The following is a 24,566-nucleotide window of genomic DNA, read 5'->3' as shown; positions in this document are numbered from 1 at the left end:
TCCATCCATCCATCCATCCATCCATCCATCCATCCATCCATCCATCCATCCATCCATCCATCCATCCATCCATCCATCCATCCATCCATCCATCCATCCATCCATCCATCCATCCATCCATCCATCCATCCATCCATCCATCCATCCATCCATCCATCCATCCATCCATCCATCCATCCATCCATCCATCCATCCATCCATCCATCCATCCATCCATCCATCCATCCATCCATCCATCCATCCATCCATCCATCCATCCATCCATCCATCCATCCATCCATCCATCCATCCATCCATCCATCCATCCATCCATCCATCCATCCATCCATCCATCCATCCATCCATCCATCCATCCATCCATCCATCCATCCATCCATCCATCCATCCATCCATCCATCCATCCATCCATCCATCCATCATCACGGCAGCGGGCGGTTCGAGACCTGCAACTGTGCACTACTGTTTCGGAGGCTACGCAAAGTGTTGCGTTGTTGCACCGTCCGCCACAGGTGACGCTAGCGACCGAGAACATTCTAAAATAAAGGAGGGAAAGGGTGTGGCAGCCGTTTTTCTTCTCATGCGGCAGGCATCTTCTAGAGGAGGCGTTGGTTGAGCGCACAGTATACGACGCGAGGAGACCGCGGCATGTCACGCCGAGACAGCGCGCGCCAGCGATCGCGACCGTCGCACCGTGCCTTTCGAGTCAAAGTTCACTGTTGTTGCTCGAGGAAGACTGCGCATGCGCAAGCGCTAATGCGCCTCCCATGAAAACGTGCAGCAAACCATAGAGTTTCTTAATGTACACTAGAGGGAACTCTGGCGCTAGTGTCTATGGGAGTTGCAACGCGTGGCGCTTCAGCGAGCATGGGAACGATGAGTAGTACACACATTTGTCTAATATTCGTACGTCTGGCCTGCTTTTGGCTCCGTGTGCGTTTGTGTGGCTTGGAGCTGGTTTCTCACGAAACAAAAAAAAAATCAGCAAATGTTCAGCGGTTTCGCTTCACCACCTTATTGTTTTAGGCTTACCTATCCAAATCGGGTCACGAAGTTCAAAAGGGTTGAATCTTACTTTCAAAGCGAAACCGAAACACGGCGATAAACGAAGCCGCAAGTACGATTCGCAACCCGCAAGTACAAAGACTAGGCAAATGTGTGCTATACTACCCACTATTCCCGTGGTCGCTGAACGATCGCAGCGACAGAGTCCCCTCTGGTTAATTCTAGGAAACTCTATGCAGTAAACGGCGAGGCTTACCCGTGAGCGTGTCTGCGTGCATGCGCAGTCCGTAGCGGTCGCACAGGATGTACAGCTGCAGCACGAGTTGCGGCGCCGACTGCATGAAGCTCTCGAGCAGCGCCAGCAGGGCCGTGTCCCGGTCCTCGTGGATCATCAACAGGTAGTAGTCCACCTGCGTCCATCCGTGGTGTCACCCGCTGGTGTCAGTTATGCAGCACCAGAGAGGGCAGGACAAGTTCCGACGCAGATCGTGATGTAAATTATGATTATTGCTTATTATGTGAATTGAAACTGTCGTGTGAAGTGAATTGATCCTTTTATTTATTTATTTATTTATTTATTCATTTATTTATTTATCATAGTACACACAGCGCCCAAGTGCATTACAGTGGGGGGGGGGGAGAATACAAAATTTCAACACTGAATACAAATACTCACGCTTCTACATCACAATAATAACGCAATTCATTGTCAACTATACGTAGCGGCACGTGGGAGTAGACAATACAAAGCAGCTTCACAGTACCGTTTCGTCCCTACACATCCTCGCGTGTACACTACTCTAGACCCCGAATTAATATTGAAAAATACTTCATGTGAAGTATAGCCTCTGCTACGTCAGAAGGCAACCTATTCCACCGCGCTATTGTCCTGGGAAAAAAACGTGGTTCATGACTGCCTAGGTAATTATTGTAGAGTTTTGGCCTGCGGCGGGCGCGAAACCCCGTCGGAGACAAAAGCAAGTACCGAGGAATAGGTCATCACTCATCTATATGGAGTTCGACTGCGACTGTCTATCAGGGGGCCGCTTGGCGCGAGGAGCGGAGCGCCGTCGTTCCTTGTACTCCTCTTTTGCACAGTGTTCCTTCCTTCCGTGGAAGAGTATTCCTTCCGAGGAAGCCCTCCGAAGCATTATACAAACAGCGTTCAAGAGCCGTTTTTGCTCCAGCGTTTTCAACTACTTCGTGAGGGAGATGTGCATTTTACGACACGTAGTAAAGGGGGTTCTTTAGGCTTTCGACATTGAACAACCGTAATAATCTGGGATGTTCTAAATGCGAAGATTTTTTTTTTGCCTACTGCAAGCACATTTGGCGTCTATCTGCAAGAACTTTTGGCGTCCATCCATCCATCCGTTCATTTATGGGTATGTGCCACATGTGATTGCCACGTAGTATCTACCCAAGACTGACGAGAACACACACGGGCAATTTTAACGCGTTAGCGTCAAGAAAACCTGACGTCGGCAGCATTGACCCGACGAATGCAAAGAATAGATGTCAGGGTTCCAGCTGGTGTCGAACTCAAGCAATCTGCGTGGCAAGGAAGCATTTTACCACAGAGCTACTCCAGGTATTGGAACTACTTTTCAAATAGACGCGAATCTTCGTGAAACGTCAATAGTGGTTGCTGTGCTGCCTACCCAAATTTTGTAAACATTGCATATTTAGCCCTTCGATGCAGCCGTCACGTCGGGTTAACGTCAATTGTGGTTAGCTGCCATGTGCTGAAGTTGATTTATGTAGCAGTGTCCAGGGCCAGGATCCTCGCGAGCATCAGCGCTTCATATCAGCTTCTGGTGTTGCTAATACGCATGCTCCAGTTGGCATCGTAGCGCAAGTGCGAACAACTGGTTATTTAAACGTCTGCAACTCTTAAACATACGTCTGCAACTCTTCCACAACTCTGCAACATTTATACATATATCTAGCGTCATCTCGTGACGTGTAGCTGAAATAAAAAAGTACAACACAATCACATTCCCTCCGCATGCTTCGCATAACGTCGATTCCCAAGGTACGTGGTATCTGCCGAATTCTCGTAGATGCGACAGCGGAGCGAGTGGTATGAGAGAACGCGGCTGTTTCGAGAGGGATGTGTGGACGGGGGAGGGGGAGGGAGAGGTTGCGCACCTGTTGCGAGCGTGGCTGCTCCAGGCGCACGGGTGTCAGGTGCCACTGCTGCTGCCGCTGTCGGCTGCGCTTGTCCCTCGAGCGGCTCTTGAGACCGTAGACCAGGAGGTCGATGTACCTGCACAGACGCAGTTACAACCGTCATCTTTTGTCACGCGCTAACCCTAACTCGCTCACCACACACTACGTCTTGCCACTCCTTCCAACCAGCCCGAACTCCCCCTTCCCCACACACGCAACCCCCACCACTCCAGTCCCAATGATGATGATGACGCCGTCACGTAGTGCCCTCTCTCGGCCAAGTCCCGATGATGATGACGCCGTCACGTAACGCCCTCTCTCGGCCACCCTCACACTTTCATCGTCTTGACGAACTGGGCCCGTTTAGTTTAGTGTCCGGTGTTTGCATATATTGTCACTGGGTCGTGACGTCCACAGGGAAACAGACAGTAGGATGAAGGTTAAACTGTTTATTTGGGCGAACTTGTGCCCGGTAAACGGAAAGTCGGATCACAGTAGCAGACCTTCACTGACAGCGGCGAACGGATCGTCAGCCGTCGATCAACTGACAAGCGGCGAAGCGCGTCGGCATTTGTACATTTGCCGTCGAATGTTCCAGCGTTATCGCTAGCGGTGACGTAGGCTCCAGAACAATCTGTACAGCTCGCGGAGTGAGCGTGATCTTATCCAAATGATCTACTAGAGTCCTGAAGCTTCTCGAAGGCTGCATACGTGGTTTGCGCTGAGAATTACGTAGTGTATTGGGGCGATAACAAAACTTGAGAACAAGAACGTGGTAATATACCCGACTATATTGGGGACCGTAAAGACGGATCTCTGCTTACACGAAAGGAACCTGTGCGCACTCAAATGCGTTTCATTACGTGAATCACATACGTAGTCAACGTCATCATCATTCACAACAAGAACGTCGTCATCACCATCGGCATCATCATCATCATCTACAACAACTATACAGCAACATTATCGGCATGGCTACAACAACTATACAGCAACATTATCGGCACTGCATTCATTAGCGTTTCTGATGACTTGTTCTTGCTTTAATGCTGCCCGGCTCATTTAGACACTCTTCGTAGACTGCTCCCTGGACGCCGCCGTAACCCTCTTTGAGCTGCGCTAAAAAGGCGTGACCCAGCCCAGAATTCAACTGCCGATGCAGTGACGTCAGCCTTCGTACTCCGCTATGCAGCTCACTACAGCGGGTCCCCCCCCCCCCCCCTATCACGGAGAAAGGTCTGTAGACGGTCCCATATTCGACGCCTGTGCGATGCCCTTTTTTTTTCTTTGTGTCTGCAGCGCGCCGCATTACACAACTCTGCCGTGCGCCGTACTTATTTTTGTACGCTGTGACGTGGAATCCACAAGGCCATCGAAACGTCGAACGCGCCTTTTCCCGACCTTTTTAGCGCGTATGCGTTTACCGAAGCACTTGCCCGTTTAGTTGAAGACGCCAGACGGCAAAGTTAAGAGCCCAATATGACGACACCCCCCCTCCCCCCTTCATAAAAATTAAAAAAAAAGTTTGGTGGCGTTTCGACGAGAAATCTTTAGCAGGTCTCAACTTTACCATGTTGCATAGATTGTTACTTCCCAAGTGAAAGTCGGTGTTAACGTGGGTTACCCATACGCTTTTCGTTTTAGCTCGTATGCTACATTGTGATACGGCGTTTTGTCAAGAGTTGCGTATCCGGCTTGTGATGGGGATGCCGTGTTATTGCTCGCAATTTCATTACGGGTCTCTGAACTCATAACCTAGCTATTTAAAAAAAAAAGAAGAATCACCTTCCATTCCAGCTTCGTTTTTTTTCACATATCGGCAAAATGATGATAAATATTGATCGATTGATTCCTCGATCTCCCTTCTCAACAGCTGTCGTCGAAGAGGGCCGAGTGGCGCGTATAGTCGGATATACCTTGTCAAAAAAAGAATACAAAGAAAGCTCATAAAACGACATCTCTTTTTTTTTCTCTCTCGTTTTATTCAATTGCCGCTTTCAGGGCGCAAGCGCACGTTCAAATAGCTGCCCATCAATCTGGACCAGCGTTCAGCGTTCCCTTCGCCAGCCGTATCTCGTATATAAGCGCGTATAACGCACCGCATCGAAAAGCCGTCGCCTCCTTGCCCAATGTGCCGCAGCTGCCGAGGAAAACTGATTTAGCGAACCACGTTGCCAGGGAAACGAGCCATTTGGGCCCCGGGCGAGCGAACGTTTATATATATATATATATATATATATATATATATATATATATATATATATATATATATATATATATATATATATATATATATATATATATATATATATATATATATACGGCCAGCCTACCATATACACTTCCCTCCTCCTCGACGCCCCTGTATATACGACCGTTCTCACTCTCTGTCTCTTTCATAGTCGCCTTATACGCCTTTCTCATTTCTTTATGGCTATACGGACCTTCAGGCTGTAGTCTTGGCTCGCCTCTTGGCTTACCCGTAACTCGCGTTCGCAATGTATATGTGGCCGTTGCGAAGTCCACATATACGTCGGGCCTGCGGTCGTAACTTGACTCTTAGCGCTATATACAGAATACGATCTTTCTCTGTGCATATATCTCACCGCTGTTCACGTTTGTCTGTCTGAGCGTGCGATTTTGCGAAAGCGATCGCTGGTTTGGTGTCCCTGCAGGTGCGTCGTGGTTAGTCTGCCCCGTTTCGCCTTGCCGTTTGTGCCCTATTCACACCGTAATTTATTTTCTATTTTGCTCTGTAATTAATGATTCCGTTCGTCACCCATCAAACCATCCGTCCGGCAATGCGTTCAGTTTTATGGCCGGCAGTCTCGCGAAGCGGTTGACAGGCTTGGTCTGGTCTTCTCGATTCCGGGTTTGCTTTCTGCGTGCTAGGGGGCGACCTGCAGGACCTTAGTATAGTTTGATCAATCAATCAATCAATCAATCAATCAATCAATCAATCAATCAATCAATCAATCAATCAATCAATCAATCAATCAATCAATATAACCTCATTTCTTTATGAATGGTTTTCAGCACTTACACAACAGAGACGTCAACGAGGAATGCACAGAAGTGCTGTATGTCTTTATACATCACTCGTGCGTCTTGGGCCTTCCCGTCACTGCTATCGTGTGCGTGCTTAAAAATGACCCATAATGATGGATTCCTACAACCTCGCCTATTTTTCTTTACTCTTACAATTAATCTGCCTGGACGCATTCACTCCCTAATTCAATCAAATCAAACCTAACCAAATCGGGTTTATCTGTATTCATGTCTAAATCTGCCTGTATCATGCACTCCATCTCTGTTTCCATATATGCGGATCTCTTTCCCTATTTGTATGAATTTGCAGTAATTTTTTTTTGATAGTTTCTATTCCTAATATGTGCTCTCCATTATTTTTTTTTTCCGAACTTCCTTCCCTCTCTTTCGCCCCGCCGCGTTTATCTAGTGGCTAAGGTACTCGGCTGCTGATCCGCAGGTAGCGGGATCGAATCCCGGCTGCGGCGGCTGCATTTCCCATGGAGGCGGAAATGTTATAGGCCCGTGTGCTCAGATTTGGGTGCACGTTAAAGAACCCCACGTGGTCGAAATTTCCGAAGCCCTCCACAACGGCGTCTATCATAATCATATGGTGGTTTTGGGACGTTAAACCCAACATCTAAATCAAATCAATCGAATCAAATTCCCCCTCTTACATTGTCTCTTATCTCATATCTATACCTACAGCGGTATGTATCTAGATCTTTTAATCCTTTTTTATCGCTTCATTTCTTGTCCCTGCCTGTAAAGATCGTCATTCGCATTTGTTGTCTTGTTACTATCTAGATGTGCGTCCGATACCTTTACCTTTTCTTTCTATGTCATTTTGTTTCCTATCACAATCGCCGATCGAAAGGTCGCGGGCGCGATCCCGGCAGCGACGGCCACATTTCGACGGAGGCAAATCGCCGAAGGCCCCTTGTACTGTGCGATGCGAGCGCGAGAACACCATATATGGTCAAAATTTTCTGGAGACCTCGATTACGGCGTTTCTTATGACGATCACGCCGCAGTTTTGGGACCCTAAAACCCCAGTTGTTATTATTATTTCGTATGAATTTCTCACCCCCTCTCTATGGTTTTCTAACGTGAAGCTCCATCAAGTATTACTCATGTACATTTTGTCTTTAGAGTTGTTGTAATTCGTAGTTTTGCCGAGATTTGTACACCCTCACCTTGCTCATTGCTACTACTGCTTCTCACGTATCGATTGCTTATTGTTTTGCATGCTAGAAACGATTGCTTCGTGTTTCTTTTTCTGTATCATACGTATGCCCTCCCTGCAATGATCTCCTTGTAAGATCGGCAGTATTGTTAAATAAAATAATAATAATAATAATAACAAATAAATCTCTCTCTCTCTCTCTCTCTCTCTCTCTCTCTCTCCGCCTGACCATATACTTCTCACTTCGCGCCCTCGGAACGTTAAACACGTGGTGGTTGCACGGCTGCGGCATCTTCGAACCTTGGAGGGGCCCACAACGCAATCACCCCCGCACGCGGTCATCTCGAAGGTCAGCGCTGGCGCAAGCTTTGACGCTCCGGTAGCAACGGCAGCTGCAGGGATCGAGACATTGCGCTAGCCGCCAGGTTGCGCAACGCCGCTGCACGTCGCAACGCCATAGTCATGCCCTTGCCCTCTTTATCTCAGAAACTAAAACAAAAACAAAAACTAGCCAAACGAGTGCTCAGAAGAGTTTTAAGGCACACACGAGCCTCTGTTTGTCTCCATTCTTCATCTTTGAACTCGTCTGGTGCGCTTCTATAGTTTCCACCAAGTGTTACCAACGCGTCCGAAAGGTCACCTTATAGTGAACTCCGCCCCTTCCACCTGACCTTCGTTAAGCGACCCCTTCCTAATAGTGCGCGTCTCGCCTAGAGAGAGATGAAGGTTCAATTTCCGGCCGCTTGCGGCGAACCACGTGACGTCACCGATACCGCGAACTCCGCTCTGCTCTGCGTCAAACGCGCAAGATTGTGTGGTTGCGCAGGGATGCTATGGGAGCCGATTGGAAGACGCTTACGTAATAACGTCCAGCCTCGCCGGAGGATCGTATATGTGCTCGCCAAGGGAAGCGCTGTGGAGTCGTGTGTTTCTCATCAAGATCGCGCTCAGAGTTAGTGCAAGAACGTGGGCGTGACACTTATAGTTTGCATACGCTTGTCTTGAACCCCTTTTCGTCAAGGGGGAGGGAAAAGGGCGACGGGAGAGGAGGATTAACGAAACGCCGGGTTCCCGGTCTCGCACTCCCAACACTTTCTGCGCGCCGGTATGCGGCAGAAAACGGGCGTGGGCGGTATAATGGCGCCTATTATCGGAGGCTGTGCGGAGTGTGCATTCGTGTTTCTTACAGGCAGCGAATGCTTGCGTAAGCGTGTTCAACGTGTGTACTGACGCGCACTTGCACTCTCCTCCTCTGCGTTTGCTGTTTGGCGAGAGTGTACGACGCGTACGCACGCTGAGAAGTGGGCGCTTTCAGCGTCGAAGAGAAGACCGCTTGTCGAATGGTTGGCTCCGGCGACATGCCCGCGGTCGTCGGTTATCGTCCTCCTTTCGGCGCGAGCTCTTCGTTTTCATTTTATTCGTCATCCTCCTCTTCGTAATCCGTTTTCGTCCTCCTCTGCATCTTCCTCTTCATCCTCGTCATCAATCTCTGTGCCCCCTGAACAGAGGCTCCAGGAACGAGCTTTGCCGCCGTGCCGTTTTGTCCGGCGTGAGATGCATTAACTGGGATGGGTGGCAGAGCTAGCACACAGCGATGGCGAGACACAGAGAAAGAGTTGGAAACAGACACTCAAAGGATATGGAATGAGAAAGGGAAATGTATGGGAAGAAAGAAGTGAGCGAGAAAGGGAAAACTGAAAAAAGGATAGAGTTCGAAGTGTCCCAATTATCGCGCAGCACGATTAAAAAAAAAAAAAAACGAACGCCGTTATGGAAACCAAACCTAGTGCATATTGTTGTCAGTATAGTGTAGTAACGACTAATTTTTCGGTAATTACAATCAGTCAATTAGTCATAACTATATTTACAACTAAAATGTGCTCGCCTATTTATTTTTAATGCCAATGGGGCAGATGTGAGCATGTTGAAACGACGTGTGTCTGTGCCGCTTTCAACAGCGTACTAATTGCGCGGTCATTTTTTTCTTCTTTATAAATAGAGCCCGCGAAATATGAAAAAAAGTATTTCACCCTTATGGGTAGGCCTTGGCACTGTTCGTTTAGTTAGCAACAGAAAAGACGGTCAGGCTACAGCCCAGTATGGCGGTACCGAAACTCATTCGTAAAGTCTATATACAGCAGGGGGTGGCGCGCTCTGTGTGGCACCGATGTATTTGTATCTATATATACACGCACATGCTCACACACAAAGGGGACGTTAGACGTATATATAGGTGGCGCCACAACGGCGATCGAGGCATCGTCGAAGTCATCGATAACACACTCGCTCGCCCCAGCTTGGGCACACATCGACCAGAAAATGAGAAGCTGGGAGAAACAACGCAGGAACCAAGAAGAGAGAGAGAAAAAAAAAGTAACAGGTAACACACGCCGAGAAGAAAGAAAAAAATGTAAATAAAACAAAAAAAGTATGGGGTGTTAGCAATGGAGAGAGTAGAAGTTTCGTTTGTCCCCGTCTTTCTTTCTTTCTTTCTTTCTTTCTTTCTTTCTTTCTTTCTTTCTTTCTTTCTTTCTTTCTTTCTTTCTTTCTTTCTTTCTTTCTTTCTTTCTTTCTTTCTTTCTTTCTTTCTTTCTTCATCACCAGTAGCAGCAGATGCTGCAGCTCGTACGTAACACAACCTGCTGCCACCAAAAAACTCTCGGTGCTTTGCCGTATTTGTACGTATATATAAGCATCACAGAGTGTATGAACTCGCAGCGCGCGCCGAAGATGGCGGGAGTTGCAGCAAACAAGTATACGTACGGGGCCTCTTTTTTTTTTTTCTTCTCGTTCATTTCGCAATTTATACGCAATATGTGACACAGATGGTGTATGCTTCGTACAGTGGTGTGCGCAGTGATACATGAAGTGAGGTACGCAATGCTGCACGTAGTGGGGCATGCAGCAAAACAAAATAAGTCATGTGTCAACAGTAAACGAAACTAGCTGGTCTCACTGGTGGTTAGAGAGAGAGAGAGAGAGAGAGAGAGAGAGAGAGAGAGAGAGAGAAATGCACGTTAGTGCTACACCCCTTGAGCACCTTTACAGGTGTCTAACGGGTGTAGGTACCTTTAAGGCTCCAAAGGGGTGTAGGCACCTTCAAGGTGTAGGTGGCTAAGAGGTGTAGGTAGGCACGTTGACTCTAATGCAAGACAGCGTTCGCCAGTGTTGACGTTAGTCATTAGTCGGGGAGGGGGGGGGGGTAAGCATCAGTGTGAACATTATGCGGATAAATGCGGTATAAGGGGACCCGCTGTGGTAGTCTTGGGGTTATGCTATACTTGACTGCTGACCCGCAGGTCGCGGGATCGATTCCCGGCCGCGGCTGTCGCATTTGCTGCGGAGGCGAAAATGCTGGACGACCGTGTGCTTAGATTTACGTGGACGTTAAAGGGACACGTAAAAGTAAAATAGAAATTTACGTCAGAGTGAAAGCTCCATGTATCACAACATCTAAAACGACAATATTATCAACAACAGCGCCCTACTTACTGAGAAATTGAGGTAAATGCACAAGAACACATGCGCCGCAGTAGGACATTCTTAAAATGATCCCGATGACATCAGACGGACCGCCTACAACTAATCACCAGTAATCGACCTAACTAACTAACTAACTAACTAACTAACTAACTAACTAACTAACTAACTAACTAACTAACTAACTAACTAACTAACTAACTAACTAACTAACTAACTAACTAACTAACTAACTTTCCAACTATCTAACCATTTAACCATTTAACCATTTAACTATTTAACTAACTAAATAAATAAATAAATAAATAAATAAATAAATAAATAAATAAATAAATAAATAAATAAATAAATAAAGAACCTTCCGTGCATCAAGAGACGCAATAAAATGCTGCTTGTTCGTTTCTATTCGATTCAGGGAAAAAAGAACCGCTGGGCGTTACTATGGGCAATGGTGCGAGTAGTTCAAAAATTCAACATTTGCGTAGTTACACGAGACAGGTGGTGGCATCTAGCGGGGCGCCTTGGAAACAAAAAGCGTCTGCAATCTCGAAGCCATTGGCGGGAAATCGATCAATGGCCGTTGTTGCTGCTGCTGCTAGCGCAGTAAAGACGGGCAACGTTGTGCACGCCAACCGTGACGTGAATCGGTCCGGTCGGTCCGCTTCTTGAGGCGGGTAATTTGAAGTGCGCTAACCCGATATGAACCACTAAAACGTGATCTTATTTCAAAATAGACCCTTCCTTGCCATAAAAGTAACACTACGGGGTTTCTGGATCGCTATTTCAACAATCAACGTCGACTGTATAGTTGCCTTTAGTGTTCCTTTAACGAACCCCAGTCAACCGAAAATTTCCGAAGCCCGCCACTGCGGCGTCTGGCGTGATCGTATCGTGGTTTTGGCAGGTTAAACTCCAACGATTGTTAATTGTTGCAGTATAAGGGGCTTGGGGGCTTGTACAGACTGGTTAACTAGTTGTTAGCTTCGACACTTCTAACGCTAGTACCTTAAAATGGGACGCTGCAAAACAAACGCTGCAGCTTTTGTCCGCTTGTAGACTGTATTCTGATACATATTCACGTGAGTGCTTCGGTCACTTTTGAAGGAGCAAAGGGGTTTAAGGACCGAAATTTATATACAAACGGATACGTGGCGGTAAGCTTGTCCAAAGACAAAGAAAAAAAAAAAGTCTCGAAGGGGGCAAAAAGAAAAGGGGTGAGTGGGGGTGGGGGGGCAGATTGAGCACGAGAGCGACTGTGAAAATCAATTTCTTCGTAACGAGCTCTTACTTTAATGGGCTCCGCGTTCCAGTATATAACCTCCCAAGATCGGTGTGGGGCTAAAATGGAGAACAAAAAGAACAGCTCCCACCATATGAAACGTCGCACCTTATTTCGTTATTATTTTTTTCGCATATACCGGCTTCTTTCCTTTTATAGAGGGGAGGTAAGGAAGGAAGCGTGCCATATAAGGAGAAGGGGGGGGGTAGGTAATAGCTATCAAGGGTGATCAATGGAAGGGCCATATTTTAAACGGGCTTCTACCCTCCCTCCCCCATTTTCCCCGTTTTTGTTTTGATTTGCCGGTTTGGTAATCGATTTCAAGTTTCATGATGGTATAGGCTCGAAATATTTGACATTTCAACGGCCGTTCCATATATGGCACCCGCCATTTTTTCTATTCAGGGTGATGAAAGGCTGTGTCCTCAGCGCGTGCACGTGTGTGTTGCGTGTGAATATATATATATATATATATATATATAATATGCATGACTCGCTGTTGTGATGACTGATCGTTTGCTGTGTGATTGATCCTCCTTTCTGAGTAGGGCAGTGAAGAATGGCGCACCGTTGAGGGTCGACCTTCTTCGTCATGCTGCGAGATTGAAAAATAAAGGGTGCTGCCCTCTATATGGTGCTATGTGCTCGTGGCAGTTGTGCATAGAACATAGCCGGGTGCGCACCATCACAGCCCATCGATTGGGGAGGCAGCTTGCCGTTCGGCTCAGCCAATCCTTCTAGACTGGGTCTATAGACTAACATTAGTAACTTTGCGATGTGTGTGCGCGGCTGTGCACACGCGCGCACGCACGCACATTTTACCGATAAATAGGGGGAGGGGTGGAGGGGACCTCCCCCGTGAGAATGTAAAGGGGGAAGTAGATTCTTTCCCGTAGTGATTTTTCGTTCTTTTTGCTCAGGGATAAATGTCGGTGCGCATGTTTTTTTTCTTTGACGATAATGACAACCAAAGACATTTGATGTTGCATTCAGTTAACTTTTTCCTTTTCTCTTCCGCCTCGCAAAGCCGGGCACCTTTGTGAGAGGCATGTCATTCCGTCATTTTCATTTATACTTCCATCGTGGGGATCGTTTTCTTTTATTTGACTAATGTATACATTAGGGGCATGGTGAAGACGGTGAGCGAGCGAAACAACTTTATTGTTGATCCGGCATAAAGGGGGAAGAGGTAGGGGAAATAAAGGTGAAAAATTTGTGCCCCCTTTCCTAATTTTGAATCCTGCGCCCGCCTATACGGTCGCAGGCATCTCGTAGAGGAGGTATTGCACCTGCTTGTGTGTTTCGCAAAAGCAACAACCTGCGTATGTGCAGAGAACGTGGGTTGTCTCGTAAGATCCAGAAAAATAAAAAAAGGCACCCTTCGTATGGCCTGAGAAAGACATAATAAGAAGGAGCAGTATGTTGCTGTTGGGCATTGAGGCACTTTTTCTTCGGGTATTGCGCGAAGCTGCGGCTGCCGCCGACAGCGCTGCAGGTTACTATCGCTTGTAGTTTGCCCTGCGGTCTCCTTCTTTTCGGAGTGCGCTTCGCTATAAATGATTGCCTTCATTGTCTAACTGGGCACTTCGCTTCGTAAGTCCGCCTTTGTACGGTACTGCCAGAGGAAGACGTGGAAAACATTGCCGCTAATGAAAAAAAAAAAGACTAATTCCTGGGAGCTGTTCTACTTGATGTAGTAGTCTCGATAGTTAAATGAGAACTGACAGTCTATGATGCTTAAAGAAGTATAGGAAGGGTTATTAGAAGTAATATTAATATAAATTTGAAGAAGGAAAAGTAGACGACAAGATAACTCGACATTTGCTTGAAAAAAAAATAATTTCTTCACATTTACGACTGAATCACTTCTAATAACACCCCCTATATTTGCCCTGGCATCATTGTCTCTTAGTTCTCATTGATGTTGTGTCTAACAAAGAAAATGAGTTCTTAAGTTTACTCATATTCCCTTAAATTTTGTAGTCGTTAGTCACTACGGGAGCCTAGAGATGGAAACGCGGAGTGGGATAAGTTGAAAAAAAAAAAAAAAACGAGGGAAAGCGTCTTAGACAGGCTAGCTGACGTTTTGATAAGAGCACCTTCTTTGTCCGAGGCAAAGACATAGGCCTTTCTTTTACCCAGTATACGTACAAGCTACAACAACAACTTTCTTTTACCCAGTATACGTACTAATGATGGTAAACAAACTGTAAAACTAACTTACATCTCAATACGGAACACTCTTCCACGTAACATAAAATCTATCAGCTTATTTAATCGATTTAGAAAAAAAAAGACAGCAAAAATTGTATTTGTTTCACGCGGATTAACCATGAACGTTACTGTTTGTTTTATTTGGTGTGTGCTCTTTGTTCGGTGTTTTTTTTTTTTCTTTTTCCTTCTTGTACGATTTGATATGCTATCTTTATTCCCCGCCGTGGTAGTTAGTGGCTAAGGTACTCGGCTGCTGACTCGCAGGTCGCGGGATCGAATTCCGGCTGCGGCGGCTGCATTTTCGATGGAAATGTTGTAGGCCCGTGTGCTCAGGTTTCGGTGCACGGTAAAGAACCCCAGGTGATCGAAATTTCCGGAGCCCTCCACTACGGCGTCTCTCATAATCATATGGTGATCTTGGGACGTTAAATTCCACATATCAATCAATCAATCAATCAATCAATCAATCAATCAATCAATCAATCAATCAATCAATCAATCAATCAATCAATCAATCAGTATGTTATCTTTATACTATTTCATGCATTCAGTTCGACATTTTTCTGCAACATTTTTCGTTTCGATTGATACTTACGCTACTGTTGCTATAAAGTGTTTATTAACTCATTGCTTTTGTACAGGAGGTTTGGATACAGCCTATCGACCATGGGACCTCCTTCTGTATTCTAAACGCCTGTCAATCGTACCAACTTTTTAATAATAAATTCTGATTCTGATTCTGACAAAAATAGGTCCTCCGATTTACCGACCTGTCTGAGACGCTTTGTCCCGTTTGTTTAACCTATCTTTAGTTTATTCTTTAAGTGTTTTTTTTTTTCTGTTCTATGAAGCAAAGACGTCTTGTGCTTCTTGCTCAACACTTCATCATTTTTTTTTCTTGTCCGCCGTGGTGGTATAGCGGGTATACGGCGCTCGACAGCTGACCTGAATGTCGCGGGTTCGAAACCGGCCGTATAGCTGTCGCATTTCGATATAAGCCAAGGCTCATTTCAACTCCCGCGTAGCCGGCAATATAAACAGCTTCGCGAAGAGAGCACCGGGAACAGTACTGAAACAATGACCGAAGCGATTACGAAACGGCATGACTTGGTCCTTCTTGGGTTCTAGGACAAACGTATACAATGCGGCTTCGTGGATGGTGTTCTGTGTTCTTGCACCCTTATGAAAGAAGAATATGGAGAGTAATTAATTATTCCTCGAAAATTGTCTCGGCGTGTCACGTATATGAGTCAAGTTTTCAGGCTTTCCCCAAACTGAAGGTTTCTTCACGTCGAATCAGCACTTGGAAGAAGAATACAGCGTTGGTTTACTTCAGCTGACTCCTTTTGGCTTTTTTTTTTTTGCGTGATGGGGTGTTGTAACCCTCCTCTTTTGAAGAATGGTGGGAGTCACAAAAAGGAGAGCCACGATACCACAAATTCATTTTGAATACCCCCCTCCCTATACCGCCGCATGCACGCAAACACACTTAGCGCCTTTCTTCGGAGGGCAAGTCATCACCGAGTACAATAAGGTCTTACGAAACCCTGGGCGATGTGGCTTCTTCTTCACGGCGCAACCCTCGTTCGTTCTGCGCGCCAGTACATCGCTGTGGGGTGTGTCGTCCGGCATATATGGTCTTTGCGTCTGGACCCACAGGGAACGCTATGTAGTACGCTCGTGAAAGAAAATGGCAGGGCAATCTGCCCCGCCGTGGCGACTCGCACGTTTGGGTGCGCCTTGTTTGTCTCGCGCCTTCTTTTATATATCGTGCCGGGATGTACGCGGCCGTACGCGTCATCCAGCTGGCTCCAGCCGTGGTCTCGCCATACGTTCTGGCGATGCTTGCGTCGATGGTTCGGGGGGTGCTAACGTGTTATTAATCACGCATATTTCGTCATCAGCCCCCCCCCCCTCCTTTTCAGCCTCCTCTCGCACTCCTCCCTATCCGCTTCTTGCCGGAGTCGTTCGTCGGACCTTGTGTTGTGCAGCAGCGGTTGCGCGTTGGGAGGTGGAAGCCAGCAGAGCCCGCCTTCCTTCGTGCCCCCTAGTCGATGAATCTTCGGATCCCTATTGTTGTCCCCGCGGTGGCTTGCCGGGGCTCGGCTTGCTTCGGATGTTCGGGAGGAGACGGAATGCGCAGGAGAGAAGTTGTGGTGGTGGTGTTGTGTAATACCGGGATGTGTGGTGGGGGTGGTGAAGGTGCTTTGGTAGCGAGGGGAGAAAGAAAAAAAATGGGTATAGCGAATGTCGGGAAAAGTTTCATCCCGCCTGAACGAGGCTAGAAGGTGTGGATAGTTGTGGAACGATGATTTCCTTCTCGTCAGGGGTAATCGAGGGAGTGGAAAGAGTAATAAGAGATGAAGTTTGCAGAGGAGCGAGGACAAAGCAGGCGGAGAAAGGCGTGGAAGTTTGATGTTCGACGGGCGTAAACTAGGAACGCGAAGAGAGGCGGGTGTTAGTAAGAGCGGGATGGAGGGAGAAAGAGGATTCGGGGATGGCGGACGTGGATAAAGCAAGCCGCTGTGCTGTCGGCGTGGCGTGTGCCGTGGTAATGCCGTTGGCTTTTATAAACCAAGGGATGTGGGACGAAGTGAGAGGGGTGCGGGGAGAGTTTGGGATGAGTGGGAGAGACCTGAGGGGGGGGGGTGCGAACTGAGTGGACCGCGCCAAGCTTGTTACTCTCGTCATCGCATAAGACTCGGTAAGAGTATGTCGTGGGGAGGCAAAGGGGGAGGAGTGCTTCTTGCAGTATTGCCACCGCTTTGGGTTATAGAGAGGGCCCGATTGCACATTGGAGATAAAGGGATATGTCTCTGTCCAGGACACTGGGATGGAAACGGTTTGAAGGGCGGTATCAGTGAAGGATAAGGGATCATCGGGTGGGTCGGGATAGTGAGCTGCCATTTCTGCTAAAGGCGGTGCGAAAATGACGCGTATATGCTCTCCAACCGCTGGTTTTTGTGGGGCGTGCAGAGTGTGAAGTGGCGACACGTACTGCCTTTCTATTCTCTCTCTCTATAGAGGGGGGATATTAGGGAGAGAAAGCGAGGTAGTTTGTAGGGAAAGGGTATGTACTCGTGCAAGAAGGAGGCGGGTGTTCACGCTGATTGGACGATCCAGTTAGCGACCGGACACGTGTGCTCGAGCTGGTTAAAATCGCTGCGCGCAATGGGCGGTTCGCGATTACGTCGCCATTTTTGGCGCGAGGACTAACTCCTGACGGTGACACAGCTGGCACGTACCTATATACATAACAAGCGAGGCTGCGTTTTCGGGAGTAATTAGTAGGCTCTGTCGCTCCCGACAGGTATAAAGGGGATGTTTGTGCGGTTGAATGGCGTACGGGGGGGGGGGGTGAAGTCTGCACTGCGCCCTGACATCGCAACGCTGTTACGAAGTTGGTGTCGAGTTCCCTATAGGGAACTGAAGGAGGCAGAAGTGGATGGGACTGGCTATTTGGGTGTGGTCGCTGACTTCGAAGAAACTCGTTCACGCTCGACGCATGGCTGCGGTTGGGAACGTTTGGCCCATTATAGAAGTGAATGACGGAAACGTGGAAACGTTGCCGGGTTGACTGCGCTAACGTTGCGTGGATTGGGGATGATTAGGGAACTTTAGGAAGCGACCGCTTAGGAGAGGATCTCTCTCTCTATATGTTGACGAGATAGGCAGGCCACTGTAGATGGACCTCGAGTTGGAGAAGCCTCGGTGTTTTCTCTGCACACGAATGTCTGCGTGTTTCGCATATAAAGGCACATTAATGCATCGTTTTTCTGTGCATATAAATGCCCACCTGCTTACGTTCTGATTGATTGATTGATTTGTGGGGTTTAACGTCCCAAAACCACCATTTGATTATGAGAGACGCCGTATAGTGGAGGGCTCCGGAAATTTCGACCACCTGGGGTTCTTTAACGTGCACCCAAATCTGAGTACACGGGCCTACGACATTTCCGCCTCCATCGGAAATGCAGCCGCCGCAGCCGGGAATCGAACCCGAGACCTGCGGGTTGCTTACGTTCTGTCGGACGCCGTTAGTTACTCGCGTGAAATATCGCTCAGCCTTGCAAATCACTGGGCTGCTGTACGGACGAAAGCTTACACTGACGATAAGGTAAAACAAGTCCGTATTCTTTCATCCGAGGGAGTGTGACGCATAACGAAAGTTCGTAATCTGAGTTCTCGTATAAGTACATGTACATGCATACTTTGCGAAAATCTTTTATTATTCGATTTTTATGACACAAATGTTTCTCTTCGAGGTTCTCCTTCCGAACGCCTAGTTCGAAAAAAAGGGAGACAAATAAAAAAGAGAAAAGTAACCGCGAGCAAGACGGAAGAGGGCTGTTGCTACTTTGTTGCTACGGGACCGAGACGAACTGACTTTAGAGCGCATCGACTACAATAAGTTTTAGATTTCTCGTTTCAGAATTTCAAATCGAACAAAATATGATACAGAACCGTTTTTTTAGATGCGTTGCAAGAACATTTTCACTGAACTAAATGGCGTATTTCTGAAGCTCCCATCAGTTAATAATCTGATACTCAGGTTCTCACGGCCTGCTCACATTTCGAAGACGATAATTAAGCGAAATCAAAAGACGGGGCTCGTAAAATGCCGGACATGCACCGCTCCCCCCCCCCCCCCCCCCCCCCCCTGGCTGAAGCCTTTTCGCTTTTGTTTTTCACCGGCGATAAAGAATGTACCGACGATTTCTCGTGCGGAAGAAAAAGATGGATAGATAATATGGGTACGGCTACTTATGCTTTTTCATCGCTGCTTCTTCCTTGTGTCTCATTCGTCTTGTACGAGTTTGAATGGTTCGTTCAGCGTAACGCGAATGTTCCGAGAGAATCTGTGCGTGATCTCGCACACGCATCACGGGGCTTTTCGGCTAGCTTGTGCAAGTATTAAAGAACAAACATGTGTGCTACTTGCGTTGAATCGTTCTGAGCCGCGCGTATGGCGCGTTATTAATTTTTTTTTTGCAAAATCGTAGTGCAGGATTATTGACAAAGATTGCTTAATTAACTCTTGATATAGTAACTGGTGAGAAATGTTCAATCCAATAGTTATATATCACTTGTTTTAAAATGTCGGAGTGTTTCATCCATGTTAACGTGACTGCCAATCTGGTTACGTAGGTATATAACAAAGTTTGCTCAATTAACCTTTACCATAGTAACGTAGTACATGCTAAGGTATACGCCCTGTTTTTTAAAACTTTGGTTTAGACTGCGCGAAATCGATAAGCGTTCTTAAATCCCGGCTGTGGTGGCTGCATTTCCGATGGAGGCGGAAATGTTGTAGGCCCGTGTACTCAGATTTGGGTGCACGTTAAAGAACCCCAGGTGGTCAAAATTTCCGGAGTCCTCCACTACGGCGTCTTTCATAATCAAATGGTGGTTTTGGGACGTTAAACCCCACATATCAATCAATCAAATCATCATCATAAGCGTTCTTGGCACAAGTTCGCTGTGGAAGACTGTATGCGGACCCACACACGCACACACACACGCGCGCACGCGCGCGCACACACACACACACACACACACACACACGCACACACACACGCACGCACGCACACACGCACACGCACGCACACACACACACACGCACACACGCACGCACGCACGCACGCACGCACACACGCACACACACACGCGCACACACACACACACGCGCACACACACACACACGCGCACACACACACACACACAAACACAAACACAAACACAAACACACACACACGCGCGCGCGCACGCACGCACGCACGCACACACACACACACGCACGCGATAGTTGTGAGAAGAAATTCGGCACGCGATCGTGATTAGGAGTATAGGGAGTGCTTTTGGGTAATTAGGGACTACTCTTCGGGAAAAACGAGCTCTCGCGCTTGTTTTCCTTTTATGCTCTTTGGGTATGTCCGCGCTTCTCCTCCCGCTTTCAGATGTTCTCCCCCGCAGCGATATTCCGTTTTATTTCGAAGGCGGCGCGCGTTGCAAGCGTGGAATTCTCGGCACGTGCTTTGTAGAGACGTTCTTAAAAAAAAAAGACAGAGGGAAGAAGATGAAGGGGAGAAGAAAATTGAGAAACGGGCTTTGAGTGGGGAAACAAGGAAAACGGGTTTTCGGGGAACGCCGCTACAAACTCTTCTTCTCCCATTGAGGGTTGTTTGTGTGTGTGTGTGCACGTGCGAAGGAAGACTGTTTTGGCGATTTGAATCAAATCGCGACGATCCGGCATGCAGGTGCGTTTGCCTGCATAAACTCCGCTGCTGCGCGCAGGTTAGTTTCGAGCAAATCGATAACAAAAAAAAAGGTAAAGAAGCACAGGTGTTTCAGAGAGAGAGAGAGGAGAGAGAGAGAGAGAGAGAGAGAGAGAGAGTCTCGAAACGAGATCTGAGTTTCTTATGAAAACCGTCCGTTTCTTTTCGAAAAAGCGAACCACGTGGCCGCCGACAAACAAACTAGGTCTTAGAGGTAATATTAGCGAGCGCTTTGTTTAAATTTTTTTTAGAAAATTTAATAACGTCTTTCTATGGCGCTGTTCTCGTTACGAGAACGACACTTGGATAACGCCAAGAAATGCGCAGGAGCTTCGGCGCTGTTTTGAAGTGCTTCATTAATGGTTCCTAATGAGGAAAACCAAGAAAATGTGCTTGTGAAGTTTTCTTCGGTGATTTCGCGCTCTTTTGAAATTTTTTGTTGCATTTACGGCGTTAAGGGGATGTTAGACGTGCAAGTCCGGGCTAAACGACTCGTCAGGAGACGTACGAGTGAGTCTCCTTTCGCCTTACTTCGTCGACATATCGCACACTGTGAATTGTGCATATATGTCTGAAATAAACAGATTGAATCGTAAATATTTAATGAAGGGGTATTGCGTGCCGCTGATGCTTCAAGATGCATAAGCCTCGCGTGCCTCGTCAAGCGTGAAAATTGACCAGGTGTGAAAACCAGCGGGGCTGAGAATCAGCATCAAGTAATGACATTGTCGTCACATTACGAATCGCAGGTTTGTGACCTCGTCGTGACGTTACAACGACGTCACGTTTTGACTTCATCACTTTGTCACTTCGTCAGGGATGGGCCGATCACGGAGGCCGTGAAAATTCAGGTTAGGGACAGAAACTTTCGCAGAGGGGAGGGGGAGGATGAACACATCGACCGAGAAGAAAGAGAAGATGACTTTCACTTTCAAATCGTCTCAAGCCAATTCATAAGGAGCAATGTGAGTTTGTATTACGTCATCGGCATTCGGGTATGAGGAGGATCGGAAGGTGTATATAGACACTCGGAGCACATTGTGCGAAGCGATATCGGGATGACGTGATTTGAAATCGCTCACAGAAATAGAGAGAAGGAGAGAAGAATGAAAGAACAGCTGTACTCGTCGACCAACAGTCGTTGAAACTAGCCGAAATCGGCCATCCCTGCTACAGTGGGCAAGACAGCAATAATCATCTTCTATATCATAATCACAGAGGCAGAAGCAACCAACTATAAGCAACAGTCGGCCGACGCTATACTGAGCTAGTATAGTACTCGGTTGAAGTACGGTACATCAGCTCGTCCAGAGGTTATTGTGGCCTTCACTGTGATCTTCTGCGATTGGGCAGCGTGGTCGGGATGCGACACTTATGTGCAATGGTATAAACGTTTGTCAAGCACCAGACTATGTTTGCACAATGTGGCTCGGGCGTCGCTTACGTCATTTCGCTCAGCTGTGCTAAATAGAACGTGTACGTGCCAAACTGCTCCGCAATTTTAACGAGAGGACAAGATAGCACCTAATTTGTGTGAAAAAAAAATCTATGGCAGCCCCTTAGTCGCACCTGTAAAGAGCTGCGGTTGCTGGCCAATGTTACTGTTTACGAGATTCAAGGCTAGCAGTTCCGACAGGACTGAAAGAGAAGTGATGGAAGCTTTCTATACCAGGCGTTAAGACTCGTAATTTATCAGCGAACGATCGGTCTCTTTACTGGATAAAGAAGTGCCAGTTTTGGTTGCTGTCTTGCCTAGTATAGATACACTTGGCAGACTGCTGCCTGGGCGCCGCCATTACCCTCTCTGGGCTGCGCTAAACAGGCGTGACGTCCCAAAAATGCACTGACGCGAGTCTGTGACGTCAGCCTTGAAACTCCCGTGCACAGACCCGCATGGCGGCGTTTTGTCAGTCCTTTGAAATGGTCTACAGACACTCTTAAACCGAAGATTCTGAGTGCGCCCAAATTTCGACAATTTTGGTATGATGGTGGTGACCATGTTCTTTTCGGAGTGGTAATGTGTTCATGACTTTTCGGCCAACCAGTAAATTTAGGTGGTACTTCACGCTGGTACCGTATACACTGGTCCATGTTCGACGAATAGATTTTCGCTCAATAAACGTTTTTTTTTTTAGGAGCGAAGCTCCTTAAGGCGTGGGCTGTGCGTCCCCTGTATGTAGCCACCTCTCGTTCAGTTCTAAGTATTACGCTAGCCACCGCCCGATCTAAAGGGTACAGTCATATCCATCCATCCATCCATCCATCCATCCATCCATCCATCCATCCATCCATCCATCCATCCATCCATCCATCCATCCATCCATCCATCCATCCATCCATCCATCCATCCATCCATCCGTCCGTCCGTCCGTCCGTCCGTCCGTCCAAAAGGTGCAAGATGTTATAAACTAGACGGCGGTACGTGTAGTAGATTATGAAAGATGCGAGGTGTTATAAAATAGGAATGATGCCACATATGGCGCATGTCATCGTTCGATATAGTGCGGCGACGTACGCTAGGGGGAGCGTTGCAATAAAATCGAGTGGGCAAAATGTACGGAGGATTCATGGTTTACCAGGTTTACCTCCGGAGCTTCGCCCACTCATCATCATTCACTTCGTGGATATGGCGGCATTTTTTTTGTTTTCTGGAATAATGGTCGACTGATGCACGCAGCGCCAAGCCACGCGGAACGCGGATCGGTGATTCGCGCATTGTTCGTTTTTTTCCCGGCATTATGAGGCTATCTATACGGGTCCGGTGTTTCCGAAAAAAAAAAAAAAACAAAAAACAAAAGTAACCCATCGTCCCCAAGTGGCCTTTCCTTTGTTCCCGACAAATGCGCTGCGAAAATATCGGGAGACGTGAACTGGGACGATATGAAAAGAAATCGATAAGGGAGATAAGCGAAAGAACAAAGGGGAATAAAGGAATTCCGGTAGCGCGATGATTCGCATTGAAAAGAGGAAAAAAAAAAAACACGGGAGGGAACTGAAACAACCCGGGGCCGGACTGGTCCTCGTGGAGAGTCGGAACGAATTCCAGAACAACCCGGCAGCGCCAATGGTATCGCAATCAGCGACTCCAAACGATAGAACAGGGAGAAGAGGGGGAAAAAAGAAATAAGTCTGAGCTCTCTAAGAACAGCTTCGAGGGGGCTACAAAAAGAGGTGTAATTTTCGGATCACCGCCGCCGCTCTCGTGTTTCTATTCCTTCTTCATCCCTAATTAGGGACCTTTGATGACGCGTTATGGATGGGTGCCGTGATTTAGCGACGGGGGGGGGGGGGGGGGGGCGGGGAGGCGGGGGTTCTTTTGTACGGTGTGTCTGCGCCCGCACCGATTTCGCAATGGGTGGCCCTGGTTCTCTTGTGTAGTCTGGCATCCTCGCCCTCCTTAATTCCCCTTATATCCAAGTTCCGTTTCTCGCCTTCCGATCGCGATAATCAAGCCATCTTGCTCTCATGTATTCCGCCCTTCCCGTCTTATCGTTCATTTTATCACATTTTTGTTGTTGTTGTTGCTTCGCGCCTTCAGAGAATTACACGTCTCTCGGTGCTCCGAGTACGTTTTTCTCGGTTTGTTATCCGTGCCGACTTAAATGATCTTTTCTTTCTTTTTTTTTGGTAACCGAGAATTACCCGGTTTGGTCGATCGCTTTTAGCGCGTTTTTTATTTATTATTTATTTATTCATAATACCCCTAAAGGCCCTCGTGAGAGCGTATTACATAGGGCGGTTACATGAGCAAAATTACAAACAATAAACGTCAAAAACGAAAAAAAAGGTCCAAAAATTCAAATTAAATACAGACTAAGGTTGAGATATATGTTATAACAAGTAATTGGTAAAGACAGCAAAAATAGAGAAAAGAATAGGCGACAAATCATTGGAATACAGATAAGTACCCAGTGAACAACCTATGAAAATA

At 47.2% G+C, this 24,566-nt stretch overlaps 2 protein-coding genes across 7 annotated transcripts in view; one reads left to right on the top strand and one right to left on the bottom strand.

Annotated features, from left to right (window-relative positions):
* LOC119168255 (uncharacterized) overlaps positions 1 to 24,566 on the top strand; it is a 523,033-nt gene that overhangs the window by 156,447 nt on the left and 342,020 nt on the right. The window lies entirely within an intron of this gene.
* The window catches only part of LOC142765731 (XK-related protein 6-like), a 281,750-nt gene that overhangs the window by 17,720 nt on the left and 239,464 nt on the right, over positions 1 to 24,566 (bottom strand). Inside the window, exons 6-7 of the mRNA XM_075867242.1 lie at positions 3,154 to 3,271; positions 1,259 to 1,412 (exon numbers count right to left, since the gene is read on the bottom strand). Of these exons, the coding sequence (XP_075723357.1) occupies positions 1,259 to 1,412; positions 3,154 to 3,271 (272 nt within the window). The remainder of the gene's footprint in view (positions 1 to 1,258; positions 1,413 to 3,153; positions 3,272 to 24,566) is intronic.

Source organism: Rhipicephalus microplus, chromosome 6 (assembly GCF_043290135.1).
Source record: "Rhipicephalus microplus isolate Deutch F79 chromosome 6, USDA_Rmic, whole genome shotgun sequence".
NCBI classification, from domain to species: Eukaryota; Metazoa; Arthropoda; class Arachnida; order Ixodida; family Ixodidae; genus Rhipicephalus; species Rhipicephalus microplus.
This window is presented reverse-complemented; position numbering and strand designations above follow the sequence as displayed.